General features: G+C 46.6%; 1 protein-coding gene across 1 annotated transcript in view; it reads right to left on the reverse strand.

Annotated features, from left to right (window-relative positions):
* The window catches only part of ARPC4 (actin related protein 2/3 complex subunit 4), a 24,462-nt gene extending 1,478 nt beyond the window's left edge, over positions 1-22,984 (reverse strand). Inside the window, exons 1-5 of the mRNA XM_040359026.1 lie at positions 22,881-22,984; positions 9,860-9,978; positions 3,997-4,108; positions 1,733-1,828; positions 804-974 (exon numbers count right to left, since the gene is read on the reverse strand). Coding sequence (XP_040214960.1) covers positions 804-974; positions 1,733-1,828; positions 3,997-4,108; positions 9,860-9,978; positions 22,881-22,883 — 501 coding nt within the window. The 5' untranslated portion in view covers positions 22,884-22,984. The remainder of the gene's footprint in view (positions 1-803; positions 975-1,732; positions 1,829-3,996; positions 4,109-9,859; positions 9,979-22,880) is intronic.
* Between the last annotated feature and the right edge of the window lie 318 nt (positions 22,985-23,302).

The raw sequence follows: 23,302 nt of genomic DNA on the forward strand, positions 1-23,302 counted from the left end.
CCAAAAATGTGTCAAAATTGTCCGATGTGTCCGCCATAATATCGCAGTCACGAAAAAAAAAAAAAACGCTGATCGCCGCCATTAGTAGTAAAAAAAATAAAAATGCAATAAAACTATCCCCTATTTTGTAAAATTTTGCGCAAACCAATCGATAAACGCTTATTGCGATTTTTTTTACCAAAAATAGGTAGAAGAATACGTATCTGCCTAAACTGAGGGAAAAAAAATGATTTTTTATATATTTTAGGGGATATTTATTATAGCAAAAGGTAAAAAATATTGAATTTTTTTCAAAATTGTCGCTCTATTTTTGTTTATAGCGCAAAAATAAAAAACCGCAGGAGGTGATCAAGTACCACCAAAAGAAAGCTCTATTTGTGGGAAAAAAAGGACGCCAATTTTGTTTGGGAGCCACGTCGCACAACCGCGCAATTGTCTGTTAAAGTGACGCAGTGCCGAATCGCAAAACCTGTTCCTGGGCATTTAGCTGCCTAAAGGTCCGGGGCTTAAGTGGCTATACTGCAACAATGGCAAACAAGTACTATAAACCAGATGCTGCAAGTCCCATTATTAAAATGCTAGTTGCCTGGCTGTTTTGCGCACCCTTTGGTTTTAAAATACTCAGTTACTGACCAGGAGAAGCAATGCATATGAGGGCAGTCAGAAATTCTACAGATAGAATAGTTCCAGTTAGTGACGGAGTATTAGGTCCCATTCACACCACTTGCAAGTGTGATGTGCCAGGGCCGGTGCTTCAGCACCCATTCCTCCGGCCCACCTGTTAAAAATCAAAACCTGCTTACATTCTTTAGGAATTCCTCGGCTACGATACGAGCTCTGGCGTTGACTGACAGCTTCATTTCGCTGATCTCCTTGTCGATCTCCTCCATAAAATGAATGACAAAGTCCACCAGCTTGTGTTTGTACATTTGCTCCGTGTGGAAGTTTGTGATCAGGAAGCTGATGTCGTATCCCTGGAAACCCGAAAAAAAAAAAATTCTCATTAAACGAGCGGCAGCCATCTGATCCGATGCCACGTACCCAGCGCTAATTACTCCCACGTATCAAAAAGGCATTTCCTAAGATCACTGATACTGCAAAACACTTCTCAGGAATACACCAAATATGAAGAATTATTACCGGTACCAGATCCCCGGACATTCTGAATGACGCATTGCCAGTGAGCGATCGAATGGAAGATCATTAGGGGTCAGTAGGAACTGCGCCATAGCTTGAAGACGCTAGAACGTTCACGTAAACCAATCAATATTCGCTAATTGTGACTTTTAATTTAACCAAAAATATGTAGCAGAATACATATTGGCCTAAATTTATAAAGGAAATTACTTTTTTTTTTTTAAATGTTATTGGAAAAGTTTTGTTTGTTTTTTTCAGAATTGTCTATTTTTTTTTTGTTTATAAAATAAAAGACGCAGAGGTGACCAAATAAATACCCCCAAAAGAAATCTTTATTTGTTGTAGAGCTGCACGATTCTGATAGGAAACCAGGAAGTGAAGGGACAGATCGGCTTCGGGTGCCGACATCGCAGGCGCCCTGGACAGGTAAGTGTCCATATATTAAAAAAAGTCAGCAGCTGCAATTATTTGTAGCTGCTGACTTTAAAAAAAAAATTGCAATTTATTGGTCAAACTGCCTGTTTATTGCAATTGATTTCTTTCATTAAAACAAAGATACCTTTATGGGCATGACCAGCATCAGACGTGTTCTTACCTCTACAGCTTTTCTACGCAGGATGAAGAAGTTTTCTGCCCTCATCATCATGAAACGCATGAATTTATGGCATAAAATCTTTTCAATTTCATCAGCCTGTAGAAACACACAATTAACATTTCCAGTACAATCTACAGATAACGTTTTTTTTTATGGTCAGAAGAGATTGTTTATCAGTTGTGAAATCACTGCAGTCAACACTTAACACGCCTAGAAGACGACATATTTGTGCTCACTCCTTGCACAAAATAACCTTCAGCCCTCGTTCACATTGACAGGTCAAATCGCATTTCAAATCGGAGCCTGTTGCCGGCAATAGGAGCGCCCCAGGAAGTAGTTCCTGCGCTACTTTGGGGGGCGATTTCAATAGACATCTGTGCATGAACCCACACAGATGTCTTTCAAGTCGCCCCCAGAAGTCGGAGTAAAAGGCGGCTTTGAAATTGTGCGTTTTTAGATGAACTCGCACGACTTTAAAGCCGTGTTCAGTGTGAACGAGGGCTTAAAGTGGAGGTTCGCCCTATATATTTTTGCTGTGGAATTCACCGCGGCTTCCGGGTAGGGAATCCCGCGGGAGTGGGCGTTCCTATTGTCATGCCAATTGATTGACATGCTAAACGACGGCGCACACAGCGCGTCACGACTTCCCGAAGGAAGCTTGGGTCGGCTTGGCTCTATTCGGCGCCTGCGCACCGGCGCCGAATAGAGCCGAGCCGACCCGAGCTTCCTTCGGGAAGTTGTGACGCGCTGTGTGCGCCGTCGTTTAGCATGTCAATCAATTGGCATGACAATAGGAACGCCCACTTCCGTGGGATTCCCTACCCGGAAGCCGCGGTGAATTCCACGGCTAAACGATATATACGGCAAAAAAATAAATAAAGGTCAGTGTCATTTTATATGCAGCACGGTGCTGGATGTAGTGTTAGAAATTTTCTATAGGGTGAACCTCCACTTTAAGCAGATTTCACTTTAGCAGCCTATTTTGTTACAAGTTCCCCATTCACATAATATAACACAGGAGGTCACTTGCCCGGCACAAGCGCCATTCGGAGACCACTTTGCATTTTCTCAATTTTCGGACTGCATTAAGTGGAGAGGTGGAGAAATTACATAATGATCCCCACCTTATCCAATCAGAGAATGATGGAGAGAATCTTGTGACTGATCAGACTTTTCTTACATACAAAGATCATGTTACAAGCAGTTTAATCAATGAAAGAACATTCCTCAGTGGTGGAGAAGGGAGGTGGTCCTTGTCTGATCTGCTGCTCTGCCTGACCCAAAGCAATTAACCACTGCAGAGCAGGAAGTTCAGAGACAGGAAGAGGACGGGGCATCCCTGCATGGAAGATTTCTCCAAGGCTTCATTCACATATAGGTATCCAGGATTGGACGAATTCCAAAACTCGGGACGCCCTTGCGATCCCTGTTACTTCTAATGGAACCCCGATCACAGCGTGATTTTGCCACGATTCGTCAGACGACAATCATGGTAAAAGGGCGCAAACAGAATTGAGGTACACCTGTCGCCCAAAAGAAGTTTTGGAACTTCTTTTAAGCAACAGGCATACCAAGATTCTGTTTGCGTGCGTTTTTACTGCGATTTTTGCACAACGAATCGCGGAAAAATCGAGCCGTGATTGGAGTGCCATTGGAAGCAACTGGGATCGCAAGGGCGTCCCGCCACTTGCGGCGATTCCGCCCACGATGCAGGAAGCCTATATGTAAATGGAGCCTTAGACCCAGCTACCTGATACATCCTTCATTACAGGCAAGTTAAGTGACTAAAGCTTTAGGTACATTTTACACCTAGTTCCAGGTGAATAAAGCAGACTACGAGCATCCATTGCAGCAGATGGTTTGTAGTTCTCAAACCTCGAGGGCGATGGTTGGCGCTCTTGTAGTTCATTCTTTCTGCACTTCAGTAACTTCCTGCCTGTATCAAAGTGTACCGAGAGTCTGAAGGATCCTGGCATTGCACCCGCAATCTCTCTGCTGACTGTGGGTGCAATGCTTTACAGCAGTGGTCATCAACCCTGTCCTCGGGGCCAACTAACAGGCCAGGTTTGCAAGATAACTGAAAGACATGACAGGTGGTATCATTTGCTGCTCAGTGATTGCAGTATTCTAGTCTGCATCTCCTGGCCTGTTAGCAGGCCCTGAGGACAGGTTTGATGACCAGGATGCAATGTAAAACATAAAATATGAAAAATAAAAACACACACTTTTTTCACAGCAAAAATAATGCACAATGCAGTACCCACCTGTTTCACAGCGATGCTGACGCGCACAGAATTAATGGATCCCTCAATCAGCACTTTCTCCTTTTCATTTCTGCTTATGACCACCGGCTGTAGGAGCAGTTCTTTACTACTCCTGAAACCCAGAGGAAAAAAGAGGATTCATTACCAAACAGCTTCACAGAAAACTCCTACATCACATACAATCCTCCCCTACAAGTCTGCTGTCAGAGGCCAAGCGATCTACGTTCAGCTCTGTACTTCTTGATGAAAAGTCACCTAGCACAGCAGCCATGGCAGAAAGCTACAGCTATGTGATAGAGGCGCCTCGCCAGCTTTGCCAGTCATAATATAGAACTCACCAGTACCACTAATGGCCACCTTCTTCCTGAACCTGTTAATTTGACTTGTATTGGGCCACCTCCATTTCTGCACCAGAACAGGACTGTGGATAATCGCTTGAAGGTTTACTAAATGCTAGGACATCGGCTTCACCCCACTTTTATCCTATTCCTACCATGCCCGCAACGTGATCTTCCATGCACTTCAATTCTTGGAACTTTTCTTCCGTGGCTCCATGTCTGGAGTGAGTACCAGAGCTGCATTAAAAGTGAAAGTCTATATAATCTTTTTTTATTAACATGCGATACTTACCTCCTCTGTGCAGTTGGTTTCGCACAGAGCAGCCCGGGTCCTCCTCTCCTGGGGTCCCTCTTTGCTGCTCCTGGCCCCTCCCTCCTGTCGAGTGCCACCACAGCAAGGAGCTTGCTATGGGGGCACTGGAGCCAAGTCACAGCTCTGTGTGCCCATTCAGACACAGAGCCCCGACCCCTCTCTCCCCTGATTGGCTAACTGACTTTGACAGCCACAAGAGCCAATGGTGCCGCTGCTTTGTCTCAGCTAATGAGGAGGAGAGTCCCACACGGCTAAGAAACCAGTGGACATCTCAGGAGAGAGATGGAGCTCAGCCGAGTAATTAGGGGCTGCTACATACAGAAGGTTTTTACACTCATCCAGCTTGGATCAGTGGGCCAGATTCACGAATAATTGCGGCCGTGTAACGTAACCCGTTTACGTTACACCGCCGCAAGTTTTCAGTGTAAGTGCCTGATCCTCAAAGCACTTACCTGGAAACTTGCGGCGGTGTAACGTAAAGTCGTCCGGCGCAAGCCCGCCCAATTCAAATGGGGCGGGCACCATTTAAATTAGGCGCGCTCCCGCGCCGGACGTTCTGCGCATGCTCCGTTCGCAATTTTCCCAACGTGCTTTGCGCGAACGTACGGTGGCCCAACGTGTTTGTGAATCGCGACGTGCGTAACGTACTTACGCCGGGAAAAAAAAAAAATTCAAAAGCGACGCGGGAACGACGGCCATACTTTAACACGGTGGAGTAATTTTACACCATGTTAATAGTACACCTAACTTTGCGACGGGAAAAAAAGACTTGCGCCGACGTAACGACGGAAAAAACCTTTGTGGATCGCCGTAAATCCTCATTTGCATACCCGACGCTGGAATACGACGCAAACTCCCCCCAGCGGCGGCCGAAGTATTGCATCCTAAAATCCGACGGTGTAAGAACTGATTCTATGAATCAGCCACATAGATACGACAAGAGATACAACGCTAAATCAGGAGATACGCCGTCGTATCTGTTCTGTGAATCTGGCCCAGTGTAACTATGTATATACCATACCTGACCCAAGCCCCTGGAAGCTGGAAGTCACTGTATAGACACCACTACGCCACTGATCTTCACTTGCTTCTACGTCCTGTGCTGATTGGTCAGCCTGGTGCATTGTGAACACAGGAGGTCTCCTATGTTGCCAATGCATCAGGCTGGACAGACAGCACAGGACCTGGAAACAAGTAGAGATCAATGCAAAGCAGTCTCTGAATGGAGGCCGCTCATCATATGCACCATTCAGAAAATGCAAACCGATCTTTGATTGGACGAGATGGAAAGACAAGCAGTGATGTCACGCTCTCCACTCTTCACTCCATGTTGAGCAGCTGACTTCCCGTGTCCATAATGAATCAGGTTTGGCCACTCAGCAAGTGGTGATAACTGGAGTAGCGGTGTCTATTACACTGATTTCCAGGGGGATCAGCCAGGTTGCGTATAGTTACAAAGTGCAACAATGCAGATGTGTAAAAATGTACTACGCCTGGAATTCTTCCATAATTTGGGGTGTTCAAATCCAATCCACCATAAGAAATGTTGGGATACCAGACTAAGCATTAAGACTGCTGTATAGTATTGTCTCCTTTAAGAACCTCAAAAGCCACCAACTTCCTTATACCAAAAAGGAAGTACCAGGTCTCCCCAGTAACGGAATTTAGCTCACACTGTTCCCATGGTTACCAGTCTGACATCAATTTGCGAACATTTCTGGCTCCTTCAATTTTCAGAAAACGGGAACCTCCTGCGTATATGATTAAAAGTCCTTTAGACCAGGGGTTCTCACCCTCAGTCCTCAAGTACCCCCAACGGGCCATGTTCTGGGAACTTCCCTTAGAAAAAATGGCTCTTATTAACCACTTAAGCCCCGGACCATATTGCTGCCTAAAGACCCAAGGGGTTTTTACAGTTCGGGACTGCGTCGCTTTAACAGACAATTGCGCGGTCGTGCGACGTGGCTCCCAAACAAAATTGGCGTCCTTTTTTCCCCACAAATAGAGCTTTCTTTTAGTGGTATTTGATCACCTCTGCGGTTTTTATTTTTTGCGCTATAAACAAAAATAGAGCGACAATTTTGAAAAAAATTCAATATTTTTTACTTTTTGCTATAATAAATATCCCCCAAAAACATATATAAAATTTTTTTTTTTTCCTCAGTTTAGGCCTAAAGGTATTCTTCTACCTATTTTTGGTAAAAAAAAAAAAAAAATCGCAATAATCGTTTATCGGTTAGTTTGCGCAAAATTTATAGCGTTTACAAAATAGGGGATAGTTTTTTTGCATTTTTATTTTTTTTACTACTAATGGTGGCGATCAGCGATTTTTTTCGTGACTGCGACATTATGGCGGACACTTCGGACAATTTTGACACATTTTTGGGACAATTGTCATTTTCACAGAAAAAAATGCATTTAAATTGCATTGTTTATTGTGAAAATGACAGTTGCAGTTTGGGAGTTAACCACAGGGGGAGCTGTAGGAGTTAGGGTTTACTTTGTGTGTGTTTACTAGTGTAGGGGGGTGTGGCTGTAGGAATGACGTCATCGATCGTGTCTTCCCTATAAAGGGGATGACGCGATCGATGCGCCGACACAGTGAAGCACGGGGAAGCCGTGTTTACACACGGCTCTCCCCGTTCTTCAGCTCCGGGGAGCGATCGCGACGGAGCGGCTATAAACAAATAGCCGCGCCGTCGTCCCGGATCGCTCCCCGAGCGGACCCGACCTCCGTATGTACCGGGGGGGGTCCCGATCGGACCCCCCACCCACGTCTAGCAGAGGACGTACAGGTACGTGATTGTGCCCGTCCGTGCCATTCTGCCGACGTAAATGTACATGAGGAGGTCGGGAAGTGGTTAAAGCAGAGGTTCACCCAAATAACATCTATATCAAACCAACTTCTTTATACTTCTAACATGTACAGTCCGCATTTTATTTTTACGCTGTACATACCGTATCATCTTTATTTGCAATCTGGCTTCCGGGTACTTCTCCCCGCGGAAGTAGGCGTTTCCAAGCCGAGGAGGAATATCCTCTGGGAGGTCGCCTAGATGATTGACGTCCTTTTAGAAAAAGGTTCCCCCCGGCGGATAAGGCCCCGCCCCCCGTATTACGTAGGCGCGTCACGAGTCACGGCGTTTCCGAAAGAAGCCGAACATGCAGAGCTGTGAGTCGGCTCTACGCGGCGCCTAGAGCTTCTTCGTGTTCGGCTTCTTTCGGAAACGCGACTCGTCTACGCAATACGGGGGGCGGGGCCGCCGGGATGAACTTTTTCTGAAAGGACGTCAATCATCTGAGCGACCTCCCAGAGGATATTCCTCCTCAGCTTGGAAACGCCTACTCCCGCGGGGAGAAGTACCCGGAAGTCGGATTGCAAATAAAGATTATACGGTATGTACAGCGTAAAAAAATAAAATAAAAAAAACTCCGGCTATTTTCAGAACGCGTGACGCGCCATAGCCGGCCGTCAATCATGTTCCCCCTCTTCATAGGAACGCCTTCTCCCCGCGGGTGAACCTCCGCTTTAACTACTTTAGTCCCGGGCCATAGTCAAAAGATGGCCTCCAGGTGGCTCTTATAAAATCGGTCACCTCCCCCAGTCAGTCCCCTTCCCCCACAGTAAGAATCACTCCCAGGGAACACATTTAACCCCTTCCTCGCCCCCTAGTGTTAAACCCTTCCCTGCCAGTCACATTTATACAGTAATCAATGCATTTTTATAGCACTGTTCGCTGTATTAATGTGAATGGTCCCAAAAACGTGACAAAAGTGTTTGATGTGTTTGCCGCAATATCGCAGTCCTGACAAAATTCGCAGATCGCCGTATTACTAGTAAAGAAAAAAAAAAATTCTATCCCCTATTTTGTAGCCACTATAACTTTTGCGCAAACCAATCACTATACGCTTATTGCGATTTTTTTTTTTACCGAAATTATGTAGAATACGCATCGGCCTAAACTGAGAAAAAAAAATATAAAAAAAAAAAAAAAAATTGGATATTTATTATAGCAAAAAGTTAAAAAAATATTGTGTTTTTTTTTTTCAAAATTGTCGCTCTTTTTTTGTTTATAGCGCAAAAAATAAAAACCGCAGAGGTGATCAAATATCACCAAAAGAAAGCTCTATTTGTGGGTAAAAAAGGACGTAAATTTTGTTTGGGAGGCACGTCGCACGACCGCGCAATTTTAATTTAAAGCGGCGCAGTGCTGAAAGCTGAAATTTCGCCTGGGCAGGAAGGGGGTATATGTGCCCAGTAAGCAAGTGGTTAACAAGAAAAACATCCAAGCCCGGCTAAACTTCGCAAAGTCTCCCAAAAGCATGTGGGTGCAGACAGGTGCTTTAGTAAAATCTTACATCCTGACTATGGGTGTAACATGTTACCAAAGGCGAACTTCTCCTTTAAAGTGGAGGTTCACCCGGAAATACCACTTTTTACCCTTAGTCTGAGGCTCATTTTGTGAAGGGGAATCGGCTAGTTGTTTTAAAATCGAAGCAGTACTTACCGTTGTAGAGAGCGATCTTCTCCGCCGCTTCCGGGTACGGGCTGCGGGACTGGGCGTTCCTATTTTGATTGACAGTCTTCCGACGGTCGCATCCATCCCGTCACGATTTTCCGAAAGTAGCCGAACGTCGGTGTGCAGGCGCAGTACAGAGCCGCACCGATGTTCGGCTTCTTTCGGCTACTCGTGACGCGATGTATGCGACCGTCGGAAGCCTGTCAATCAAGAAGGAACGCCCACTCCCGAAGACCCATACCCGGAAGCGACGGAGAAGATCGCTCTCTACAACGGTAAGTACGGCTTCGATTTTTAAACAACTAGCCGATTCCCCTTCACAAAATGAGCCTCAATCTAAGGGTAAAACATTTTTTATGGGTGAACTCCCGCTTTAAGGCTCCTTCCCGACTCAAAAGATAAACTGCACTGCATAAATTACTACGCCAAGAAGCGGGTGTGAGAATCTCGATGTATCTAGGTGTCAGTGGATTATATATAACGGAGACTAAAATAAAGAGATTTTGTTACAGCTGCAATGCTTCCTGCCCAGCGGTAGTACAAGGACTCCGGTCACTAGTTGTGTAGTGGGGTGTGGAACTACAAGTGGCAGTGTTGGGAATGACACAGAATGACCCCCAAACATTTATAACCTTCCAGTATTTCCATATGGGGCTTATTTCATAGAGTCATTGCCTGATGAAGGATCTTACCTTACTTCCACTTCTGGCTTGTTATGTCTCTCCACCACCTGCGAAGAGAAGTTTTCCAGACACATCGCCGCCTGTAAGGTGGCGCGGACTGTGTTGAGGTACGGGCGCAATGTGGCAGACTGAAAAAAAAAACAAAAAACATACAATACGTTTGTACGAACAGCAAATTTCAGTAATACACAGAAAAAGATCCTAGAAAACTCTCATACACAAGAAAGGTTCGGCATTTGTCCAAAAATAAAACACACAAGATCAGGGCTGGACTGGGACAAAAATCTGGCCCTGGACTTCATCCAGACTGGCCCACTTTGACAGGTCTCTCCCATGGCGGCCGGACAACTCCCGCACCCCGTCGGCCACCCAATCCCCCTCTCCCCCTTCACTAGCCGTTCTACTTTATTAGAGTAGAACGGCTGGTACTGGTACTTTTATAGGCAGTACCAGTGGGGAAGCTAGACATTATTTCACCCGGGGCAAAGAATCAGTTCGGTGCCCCCCCTTATGGGACAAGATTAGGCAGAAGTGAGACACTCCCAGGCCATAGCTGTTGAGTCAGCTGTCTGTCCCCTCCCCCATGCTCCTCTGTCGTCCCCCCTGCTCCTCTGGTCCTCCCCCTGCTTCTCTGTTCCCCCCAGGTGAGTGCTGCGGGGAGGGAGAGGAGGTGAGCGCTGCGGGAAGGGAGAGACAGAGGAGGCGGGCTGCTGTCACTGAAGCCGGCCCACTGAGCCATCGGCCCACCGGGAAACTCCCTGTAGTTCCAATGGCCAGTCCATCCCTGCACAAGATCTAGCAAGTCCGAACTGTCTGCTTCACACTGAAACATCCACATTCTGCAAAACACCGCTGCTTACCATCCCTCTAGGCAGCAAAAGAGAATGGTATCCCCCTGATGGCCACTAGTCAAATTCGATTGATTAAAAATTCTCCTGAGGAAGCTACTATTCATGGCGAAACATGTAGAGAATAATTCAGTTTGCACATTCCAACTGTACTGTACGATCAGATTTTCATATTTGGATTATGTCTTTTTACATTTTTGATAAAGAATATTTTAACAATATCATTTTGTTGTAAAAATTGCACCTTTAAAAATCTCCTGACTTTTGTATTATTTAAATTAGAGATTTCTCTTATAGCACCTCCTACAGGCAAAATCTGGCATTGCAGTCTGATCATTCAGATGATTTCTAAAAACTATAAAAGAGAATGGTGTGAACCAAGTCTAAAAAACACACAAAAAAATAATAAAAAAAATAAGACAAAACGCCTGCTATTGTGGAGATGTGAGAGTCGGATGGATGGATCATCAACAGATGAAAATGTTAAAGGGGGGTTCCGGTCACAAATTTTTTTTTTTTGCAATTTAAAGCGGAGTTCCGGCCACAATTTCACTTTTTATATATAAATACCCCTGTAATACACAAGCTTAATGTATTCTAGTAAAGTTAGTCTGTAAACTAAAGTCCGTTTTGTTAGGTTGTTACAGCATTTAGACACTTTATAAAATAGAAATTGTCTGGGGCCATCTTAAGTGTGGGCATCATGAAGCCAGACTGTATAACTTCCTGGATTTCAGCCTTGCAGATCTCGCACATGCTCAGTGCTGCACAAGCAGTGTCAGATCAGGTTTCAGCACCTGTGCTGTCCAAGTCACACGATTCTTCGAGACTGGCGAGTGCACAGACTCCTGGAAAGTTACACCCACTACATTCCCAGGAGTCTGTGCGGTGTAGGTTAGGAAGCTTAAGCACCTAGGTGCAGGAAGTGGGAAGATTAACTATTCTGCCTAGCAACAACACTTTGAAGGCATCTAAAAAAAATAAAAAATTCGTAAAGGACTAATGACATTTTTTTAAAACTACCGATGTAATGTTATATTTATGGGTGGAACTTCACTTTTAAATATAATTACATTAAACATAGTAATAGATCGCCAATCGATCGGTAAATCAATCTTACTTTTGCTTTATTTTCAGCAGCCCATGATGTGGCCGTTGCCATCCTATGTGTGGGCATCTGAAGCCCAGTACATTTTTTTTCTTCTGTTCGTGGAGATCTCGCGCGTGCGCAATATAGCGAAGCTCGAAGGGCCGGGTAAAAGCAAGCAAAGGGTGACATCTAGCCCCCCCCCGGGGGGGGGGGGGGGGGGGGCACAGTTTAGAGACCACCATTGTAAAAGGTCAGTCTTTAAACAGTATACTCTAAAAGCATTAAAGCCTAAGGGCCCTTTCACCCCAATCGGTTTTTGATGCATTTTTTCGGTAAACAAAACATGAAAAATGCATCCCTTGAAATCTTATGGAACTCTTCCCATCACTGTGCTGCGGGTATGTTGCGTTTTAAAAAGTCCTGCATGCTGCATCATTGGAGGGGTTTTCAAAAACGCATGTCCCATTGAGTTCTATAGAGATTACACCCGAGCTGCATTTTTTGAGTCACATGTCCAAGTTATACAGGCACATGATTGAAGTTAGGAGTGCAGAAAATAGGGCAAAAATTCATGTTGTTTTTTCAAAAGATTGTGTGAAAGCAGCCTAACTTTGGGTCAGGGAAAAAAAAATAAAAAACCTCTTGCTGTGGGGCCGCACTGCAAGGGTTAAACGTTTGTTAACTCTCTCCAGTAGAGGAAGTGGCTTATTGCATTCCTCACTCCAGCGCCCTCTTCTCCCTGGCATGTCAGGTTGTGGGCGGCGCCCTCGGTGTCATCATGTACCATGCAGGACTAAGGATCCTGTATCACAAGGGTTGACAAATTTGCTTGGAATCTAGGAGCCAGCTAAAAAAGTTAGGAGCCAGAAAACGCGCCCCGTCCCGATGAGCTTGCGCGCAGAAGCGAACACATACGTGAGCAGCGCCCGCATATGTAAACGGTGTTCAAACGCAATTTTGAAGCGTGACATGTTGGGTATGAATTTACTCGGCGTAACATTATCTTTCATAATATTAAAAAAAATGGGGATAACTTTACTGTTGTCTTATTTTTTAATTAAAAAAAGTGTAATTTTTTCCCCCAAAAAAAGTGCGCTTGCAAGACCGCTGCGCAAATACGGCGTGACAGAAAGTATTGCAACGATCACCATTTTATTCTCTAGGGTGTTAGGATAAAAAATATATATAATGTTTGGGGGTTCTAATTAGAGGGAAGAAGATGGCAGTGAAAATAGTGAAAAATTACATTAGAATTGCTGTGTAACTTGTAATGCTTAACTTTTATTACCAACGGCCACCACCAGATGGCGCCAGCTTACACATCTGGTGGTAATAACTTGTAATACCAACGGCTCACCACCAGATGGCACCAGCTAACAAAAAAAACAAATTTTTTTTTTGTGTCCACCTTCCAAGCCAAGTCGCCAGGACACTATTTCTAGTCGCCATGGCGACCTGGCGCCTGGGATTTGTCGATCCCTGCTGTATCATATGCGGAGGTGGCAAGCGTACAACAGCGTCTTAGAAAGGAGACCGCGGGGGACCAGCTGCATACAAAAAGGAATACAGCGAAGCAAAAACAAGCATTTTATTTAACCCTTGCAGTACTGGGGGGGGGGGGGGGGGGGTTTATATGTTTTTCTTCTGCCTGGACTTGGACCTTCATCAATTCAGGTTCTCTCACTCTTTGTCGCCACCTTCTCTAGAATGGGCTGACTTGCTCCTGAATCCTTGAGTCATATAATACTCCATATAGGATGGTTCTAAAGCACAATGCGGACAAAACGGGGGCCACTAAATTATCCAGAATAAAGTAAATTTATGGTCATTTCATTAAAATATTAAACTTCTACATCCACTTTCTCCCCCACGGCTTTCTTTTTTTTTTTTAAGCTCAAAAATAACAAGAAAAATCACCTCCTCAGCCTAACCAAAGCACAATGTTCCTGCAGAGTCTTCACAATCCCGCGACCGCGCACTTCTATTTCTGGAGCACATTTATCCAAACAGGGATGGAAAAGCTTTTCACTTTAATCTCGTGTCTTACCTAATGAGAAAGGGATGCCGAGGGGGAAATGCAGCTGACTCATTGCGGAACACATTAGGACAGAGTTATAACGGACTTTTCTGACAATTAGTACTTCATGGGAGGTTTATACATTTATTATATAATGAGCAATTATTTACAGCGAAAAAAGACCAACCAATCACAAATCAGATTCCACTGATCAGAAACATGAACACAAACTTCTGTAACTTTTTATATTGGTCGCAATGTATTTAAAGGATTCATCAAAAATACCCCATTTCTGATCTCACCCCTGTATGGGCCAGAGAAAGGATTACATTGCTGTCATGGGTCTGTTTATTCTGCAATAACTTTGTCATCACTTAAAGGGGTTGTAAAGGTACAATTTGTTTTTCCTAAATAGCTTCCTTTACCTTAGTGCAGTCCTCCTTCACTGCATTGCTATAAAAATGCCAATGGTCCCAAATATGTGTCAAAAGTGTCCGAAGTGTCAATCATAATGTCGCCGTACCGAAAAAAAAAAAAAAAAAAAAATTTCGCTGATCGCCGCCATTAGTAGTAAAAAAAAAAAAATATTATTAATAAAAATGCCATAAAACTACCCCCTATTTTGTAAACGCTATAACTTTTGCGCAAACCAATCAAACGCTTATTGCGATTTTTTTTATGAAAAATAGGTAGAAGAATATGTATCGGCCTAAACTGAGGAAAAAAAACTTTTTTATATATATTTTTGGGGGATATTATGGTAAAAAGTAAAAAATATTCATTTTTTTCAAATTTGTCGCTCTATTTTTGTTTATAGCGCAAAAACTAAGAACCGCAGAGGTGATCAAATACCACCAAAAGAAAGCTCTATTTGTGGGGAAAAAAAGAACGCCAATTTTGTTTGGGAGCCACGTTGCACGACCGCGCAATTGTCAGTTAAGACGCAGTGCCGAATCGCAAAAAGTGCTCTGGTCTTTGACCAGCAATATGGTCTGGGGCTTAAGTGGTTAAAAAAAAAAAATTTTGGGCTGGAGCTACACAAATATATATATATATATATATATCCGTTCTGACTTACAAATTCAACTTAAGAACAAACCTACAGACCCTATCTTGTTTTTAACCCAGGGACCCCTTGTATACAAGAACACTGCTTTAAAGGGGTTGTAAAGGTAAAACTATTTTCCCCTAAATAGCTTCCTTTACCTTAGTGCCGTCCTCCTTCACTTACCTCATCCTTCCATTTTGCTTTTAAATGTCCTCATTTCTTCTGAGAAATCCTCACTTCCTGTTCTTCTGTCTGTAACTCCACACAGTAATGCGAGGCTTTCTCCCTGGTGTGGAGTGTCGTGCTCGCCCCCTCCCTTGGACTACGGGAGAGTCAGGATGCCCACTAACACACAGCTCCTTTCTCTGCAATGTAGAGAGCGTCCTGACTCTCCTGTAGTCCAAGGGAGGGGGTGAGCATGACACTCCACACCAGGGAGAAAGCCTCGCATTACGGTGTGTAGTTACAGACAGAAGAACAGGAAGTGAGGATTTCTCAGAAGAAATAAGGACATTTAAATGCAAAATGGAAGGATGAGGTAAGTGAAGGAGGACTGCACTAAGGGAAAGGAAGATATTTAGGGGAAACATTTTTTACCTTTACAACCCCTTTAAAAGGAGAAGTTCACCTTCAGGAACATGTTACAAGTTCCACCTCTTTTTAGGGTGGAACATGCAACATTTTCCCGATCCTCACATTCCCCCGCGACAGCAAGCGGTGGACCTTCTTCCCGTATCTGCTGTCACCCTGTGTATTTTGTAGAAGTTTTTTTGGGCTTGTGTAGCATGCAACATATTCCCGATCCCGGGAACAGATAAATATCCGGAATTGAAGCTACAGTTTAAATACAATTTGGATGGCACATACTGTAAAGATATGGGAACTTCAGCTTTTATATATTGTGCTGCTTAAAGTGGAGCTCCACCCATAAAGGGGGCGGTGACTGGGAAAGAACTGGAGCCTCTTGATGAGCCAGACAACCAGCATGTTCAGAACAGGTCAGCAGCAGTGACACCTCTGTGTAGACCTCCCAGCACAACATTTCATTTTAAAGTGGGCTAAAATCGAAAAAGATATGGTTTCTCCCCAATGTATTCTTATTTTTTATGATCTTACTTGCCATCAGCCAAAAAAAAAAAAAGTATAAAATACAATTCTCCAAAAACAACATACAACGAACCAATGCCGAACAACGAAAGCTTCAGCAGACAACCAAAACCACAACGCGGCTCTAGAACAGGAAGGGCCGCGCTTTAACCAAAAGAGCTCAAATAAAAATGTATTTCTGTAGACAGTTCACCATTATCCATGTATTACCCACCTCAGTACCGGCACGTGCCTTCATTTCCAAACAAACTGTGGAAAAAGATTGGACCACCTTGGGGAGAGTACTTTCCAAAAAGGGGTCATTTTTGTGGCATTTACAGAAAGAACCGGAAGTGGGAATTAGTCTTTTTTCCATATTATTATATTGAACATGAGTCAGCAGGGATTGGTCCGATAGCTTGAATGAAGGGACTGTTATGTGTATTGAGACAGAAGCCCCAGGGGGCAATCAATGTACACAATAGCCAGACACAGAACAATGGAGCCGTCTGGAGCTTTAAGACAGGGAAGAAGACCCCCCCCCCCCCCACTGTGTAACAGATTTCAATGAGGCACACTTCTGCATTCCAAGGTCCATAACACACACACAAAAAAAAAAAAATTGATTAAAAGAAAAGCTGTCTAAAGAAAAATGATATAAAATGACCACCGACGCAAGGAGGGGAGGGCGCTACGCTGACCAGCTACGCAAGGAGGGGAGGGCGCTACGCTGACCACCGACGCGGGGAGGGCGCTACGCCGACCACCGACCCAAGGAGGGGAGGGCGCTACGCCGACCACCGACGCAAGGAGGGGAGGGCGCTACGCCGACCACCGACCCAAGGAGGGGAGGGCGCTACGCCGACCACCGACCCAAGGAGGGGAGGGCGCTACGCTGACCACCGACGCAGGGAGGGTGCTACGCTGACCACCAACGCAAGGAGGGGATGGCACTACGCTGACCACCGACGCAAGGAGGGGAGGGCGCTACGCTGACCACCGACCCAAGGAGGGGAGGGCGCTACGCCGACCACCGACGCAAGGAGGGGAGGGCGCTACGCTGACCACCGACCCAAGGGGGGGAGGGCGCTACGCTGACCACCGACCCAAGGGGGGGAGGGCGCTACGCTGACCACCGACCCAAGGGGGGGAGGGCGCTACGCTGACCACCGACCCAAGGGGGGGAGGGCGCTACGCTGACCACCGACCCAAGGGGGGGGGGGCGCTACGCTGACCACCGACGCAAGGGGGGGAGGGCGCTACACTGACCACCGACTCAAGGGGGGGGGGGCGCTACACTGACCACCGACACAAGGGGGGGAGGGCGCTACACTGACCACCGACCCAAGGGGCGGGGGCGCTACACTGACCACCGATGGGGGACTACAATCTGCATGTTCTGCATTTCGTTTCTGACAATTATTATTTTTATTTCATTTCAATATTACTGCAAAGTTTTGGATGAAGCAGTCTTGAGTGTCCATTATGCCGAGTACTCTGCATTACTTATTCTTTTATTTATTCATAACTTACTGTTTCTGCCAATGAATGACCCATCAGCTACATATATAAAATGTATTCTCAGGGGTTACCCGAGTGATGAAAGTTGTTTTAAAGTTTCCTTTATGTAAAAAAAAAAGAAAAAAAAAAAAAAAAAAAGAAGAAGTTTAGAAAGTCTTCTCCAGAGGAATGCACAAACCATCCCAGATCACGGGCCTGTGATAAACCCAGCTGTGGCCTGAAGGCATTCCAACAAGCCTGGGCAGAGGAAGGAATCTCATCTGTAAAAGTGATCCAGCAAGATTAGATACATCAGAAAAATTCCAGATCAGGAAAACTATGCGATGTGTTTGAACTCACACAGGTGAATGTTGATTATGATCACAAGCCGTACATCGGCGGCACAGACGTTGGCAGAGCACAAACCACCGACACCCAATGGGAAGTCCTCCAGGGAAGCAGTGATGTGATCACAGCTCTATGAATTGGGGAAGTGAGGACAAAGCCCACAAGCACCTTATATTGGCCAAAGCGAACACTGAGCTGCAGTTGTCATAATTGGAACACAAACTCATTTATCAGGCAGGGTGGGGGGATGGGAGTTACCTATGCCCAGGCTTGAATGTTTACATTACAAAGAGCAAGATCAGAGACATTAAAGAGGAAGTGCATTCTACTCACATCATTTGTAATTAAAACATCTTTTGCCATTCTGAAGCTTCCCTAAGCAGTCTGAATAGGGGCACTGTTTATGTCTAGAGGAAAAAAGATTTTGTCTCCAAATACGGAAAGGTTTCTTCACAGTAAGAGCTGTGAAAATGTGGAATAGACTCCCTCCAGAGGTGGTTCTGTCCAGATCAGTAGATTGCTTTATAAAAGGTCTGGATACTTTCCTAAATGTACAGAATATAACTGGGTACTGACATTTATAGGTAAAGTTGATCCGGGGAAAATCTGATTGCCTCACGGGGGATCAGGAAGGAATTTTTCCCCCTGCTGTAGCAAATTGGATCCTGCTCTGCGACAATCCCACCACTCCCCCTACGGATGGCGACAATCCCGCCACTCCCCCTACGGATGGCGACAATCCCGCCACTCCCCCTACGGATGGCGACAATCCCGCCACTCCCCCTACGGATGGCGACAATCCCGCCACTCCCCCTACGGAGGGCGACAATCCCGCCAAGCCCCCCTACGGAGGGCGACAATCCCGCCAAGCCCCCCTACGGAGGGCGACAATCCCGCCAAGCCCCCCTACGGAGGGCGACAATCCCGCCAAGCCCCCCTACGGATGGCGACAATCCCGCCACGCCCCCCTACGGATGGCGACAATCCCGCCACGCCCCCCTACGGATGGCGACAATCCCGCCACTCCCCCTACGGATGGCGACAATCCCGCCACTCCCCCTACGGATGGCGACAATCCCGCCACTCCCCCTACGGATGGCGACAATCCCGCCACTCCCCCTACGGAGGGCGACAATCCCGCCAAGCCCCCCTACGGAGGGCGACAATCCCGCCAAGCCCCCCTACGGAGGGCGACAATCCCGCCAAGCCCCCCTACGGAGGGCGACAATCCCGCCAAGCCCCCCTACGGATGGCGACAATCCCGCCACGCCCCCCTACGGATGGCGACAATCCCGCCACGCCCCCCTACGGATGGCGACAATCCCGCCACGCCCCCCTACGGATGGCGACAATCCCGCCACGCCCCCTACGGATGGCGACAATCCCGCCACGCCCCCTACGGATGGCGACAATCCCACCACGCCCCCCACAGATGGCGACAATCCCGCCACTTCTCCTTTGAAACAATACGAGTGTTGTCACCCTAGAACAGGAAGTCTGCTACTTCTCTGAACTACAGGACAACTCATGTTATGGAGACGAGAGGCAACGCATTTCTTAGCCCATATTTGGAGGAAGCAGCCTGCTCTCCTGATATGGACTACAGAGCATGTTACCTCTCATCTCTATAACATTGGCGTTCTGTAGTTCACAGAAGAGAAGTAACACACTTGTTCTAGGGTGACAACACTCGCTGTAATGTATCAAAGGAGAAGAAGTGTTGTCACCCTAGAACAAGTGTGTTACTTCTCTTCTGTGAACTACAGAACGCCAATGTTATAGAGATGAGAAGTAACATGCTCTGTAGTCCATATCAGGAGAGCACAGCCCAGGGTGACAACGGTGCTCCACCATTGATACAACACATTAGGGGTTGTCACCCTAGGACAAGAAGTGTGTTGATGGCAGAATCACTGGAAAAACAAAAAAAACTTTATTGGCATCTAGGTTCAGCTGATCATAGACATTAATCTCAAACAGAAATAAATGCCCACAAATTGTGCAGTTCGTACAAATGTGTGAGATATTTTTCCAACAAATGCTTCATGAAATAAACCCCTTACTATCCTAGGGTGACAACGCTGTTTTCTTATACACACACAGCACAGTTCTGTAGTCTTGGCACACTTCCTGTTTTAGGGTGACAACTCTGCTCCTCCACTGATACAATACAATGAGTGTTGTCACCCTAGGACAGGAAGTGTGTAACTTCTACTCTTTGAACTACAGGTCACCCCGCATGTTTAAAGATGAGCTGTAACATTCTGTAGCATATAACAGGGAGGAGGAGGAGCCTAGGGTGACAACTCTTCCCCTGCACTGAGTGAGCGGTGTCACCCTAGAGCAGGAAGTGTGTAACCTCCCCCTCTGAGAACTACAGGACACCCGATATGAAGATGAAACGTGTTCTGCAGTTGATAATCATAGGCAGCAGCCTTGGGTGACAACCTTCCTCCTCCACTCAATGAGTGTTGTCACCCTAGGGCAGGAAGTGAGTACCTTTTCCTCTGTGAGCTACATACCACTTCAAATATTATTGAGTTGAGAGCGAACATGCTCTGTAGTCCATATCAGGAAGGAGCAGCACATGGTGACAACTCGGCTCCTACATTGATACTATACCATGAGCGCTGTCATCCCAGGACAGGAAGTCTGTTACTGGCAATGTGTTACTTCTTCCCTGTGAACTACAGGACACCCCACATATGTTAGAGGCAACACGTTCTGTGGTGTATATATATATATATAGAGACAGAGAACAGCCAAGGGTGACAACGTTGCTCCTCCACTGATACTATACAATGAGTGTTGTCACCCTGAGACAGGAAGGGTGTTACTTCTCTTTTGTGGACTACAGGACACCCCACGTTATGTATTAGAGGGAACGCATTCTGTAGTATAAATAGAGAGAGAGAGAAGCCAAGGGTGACAACGTTGCTCCTCCACTGATACTATACAGTGAGTGTTGTCACCCCGATACAGGAAGTGTGTTACTGCTCCCGTAAACTACAGGACACCCCACACGTTAGAGATAAGAGGCAACACATTCTGTAGTATATAAAGAGAGAGAGAAGCCAAGGGTGACAACGTTGCTCCTCCACTGACACTATGAGTGTTGTCACACTAGGACAGGAAGTGTGTTACTTCTCCCCTGTGTACTACAGGACACCCCACATTATGGATTAGAGGGAACACATTCTGTAGTATAAATAGAGAAAAGCCAAGGGTGACAACGTTGCTCCTCTACAGATACTATACAATGAGTGTTGTCACCCCGATACAGGAAGTGCGTTACTGGCAATGTGTTACTTCTCCTGTGAACTACAGGACACCCCACATTATGGATTAGAGGCAACACATTCTGTAGTATAGAGAGAGAAGCCAAGGGTGACAACGTTGCTCCTCCACTGATACTATACAATGAGTGTTGTCACCCTAGGACAGGAAGTGTGATACTTCTCCCGTGAACTACAGGACACCCCACATGTTAGAAATAAGAGGCAACACGTTCTGTAGTATATAAAGGAGAGAGAAGCCCAGGGTGACAACGTTGCTCCTCTACTGATACTATACAATGCATGTTGTCACCCTGAGACAGGAAGTGTTACTTCTCCCCTGTATACTACAGGATACCCCACATTATGGATTAGAGGGAACGCATTCTGTAGTATATAAAGAGAGAGAAGCCAAGGGTGACAACGTTGCTCCTTCACGGATACTATACAATGAGCGTTGTCACCCTGAGACAGGAAGGGTGTTACTTCTCTTTTGTGAACTACAGGACACCCCACGTTATGGATTAGAGGGAACGCATTCTGTAGTATAAATAGAGAGAAGCCAAGGGTGACAACGTTGCTCCTCTACAGATACTATACAATGAGTGTTGTCACCCTGAGACAGGAAGTGTGTTACTTCTCCCCTGTGTACTACAGGACACCCCCACATTTTAGAGATGAGAAATAATGTACAACAGACAGCAGCAGCCCAGGGTGACAACGCTGCTCCTCCACAGATACAATACAGTGAGAGTTGTCACTCCAAGACAGGAAGTGTGTGTTACTGGCAGGATCACCGGGGAACATAAAAGGGTTAAAAGCCATTATAAAAAGACCACTGAAGCCGCCATCACATCTCTGCCAAGCTGCAGTAGAAGACATTTCTGGGTCACATACACCTCAGTGCAAGTCTCCGAACCCCCCGAGGGATCAGCCTACCCTAAAGCCCGACTCCGGGGGGGGTGGGGGGGGGGGCTGGGGGGTCACGTTATTGTTTTGCCCCAGAGCGGGGCTTTAGTACTCGGCAGGTCTGGGGCACCGGAGGCCAATGAAGCTCTACTTATCGCACTCCTAACAGTCAGCGCAGCCGGGTCTTTCAGTAGCTGGGTCACAGACACGCCCCCGAGGTGCCGATTGGGACAAGTTAGGCTGAGCGGTATGGCCATCAGACTGGGGCTGCTGCAAAAATATTGGCACCCCTGCAAGTCAGTGCAACCGGGTCCTCAACCAGCCAGGTCCTGGACACGCCCCTGTGTGCTGATTGGAACAAGAAAGATCAGCAGTATGGTGATCACATGGCACTCTGATCTCTCCTCCTATCTGCCCCCACGTGCAGGGACAGACCACACAGACAGGAGGAGCGACCAGAGTGCCATGTGACCACCATACTGCTGATCTACCTTGTTCCAATCAGCACACAGGGGCGTGTCCAGGACCTGGCTGCACTGACTGGCAGGGGTGTCAATATTTTATCAGCACGTTAATGTACAATGGGGGTGGGGGAGGGAGGTGTCTGTATTGCGAAATCCCTGAGCAGGAAGGACCCGGATGTTGTCCCCCCTATGAGGACCGGCAGACCCCCCCCCCCATAGGAGGTGTGGAGGGTGCAGGCCTCGGGCTGGGCGCTGTCTTGGCTCCATTCCCCGGGCGGCCCCCGCCCTCCCCGGGCTGACTCACCCACCCTCAGCCGCTCCCACAAGGCGGCCTAGCCGCAGACTTCTCCCGCGGGGTGCAGCTCCTCACCCCACTCCCGGGTCACCACAGCCCACGCACACTCCCCCGTGCCGGCGGCCCCCGGGACTCTCGCCGGACACTCACCATCTCTCCGGTAGCTCCCGATAGCGGAAGTGACAGCTCCGCGCAGGCGCAGTGCGCCGCTTCCCCTACAGAGAGCGACGGTCAGCCGCCGGGACGAACCATTTTCCTGGTGGGGGTGACTCTCTGATTCCCACCTCCTTGCACCCAGCTATTTTTGCAAAAGCAGCCCATGTTTACCCGCCATCGATATTGTCCGTTGTATAAAAAGGCAAATTCGGTAACTGTCGCGTGTGTTTTTATGAAAAGATAGAGAATGAGGGAAAATAGAGCGTATCTTTCCCCCCTCCTTGCTCATAATGGACGCGCCTCCTAGCCTCCTCACCATATTAGGGAATGTGGAATGCTGGTGGCCGAAACCAAAACGTAAACGGAGGGAGGTTCCATTGTTCTTTTAAGCATATTTGCTCCGTTGTAAGCTCCGA

Source organism: Rana temporaria, chromosome 7 (genome assembly GCF_905171775.1).
Source record: "Rana temporaria chromosome 7, aRanTem1.1, whole genome shotgun sequence".
Taxonomy (NCBI): Eukaryota; Metazoa; Chordata; class Amphibia; order Anura; family Ranidae; genus Rana; species Rana temporaria.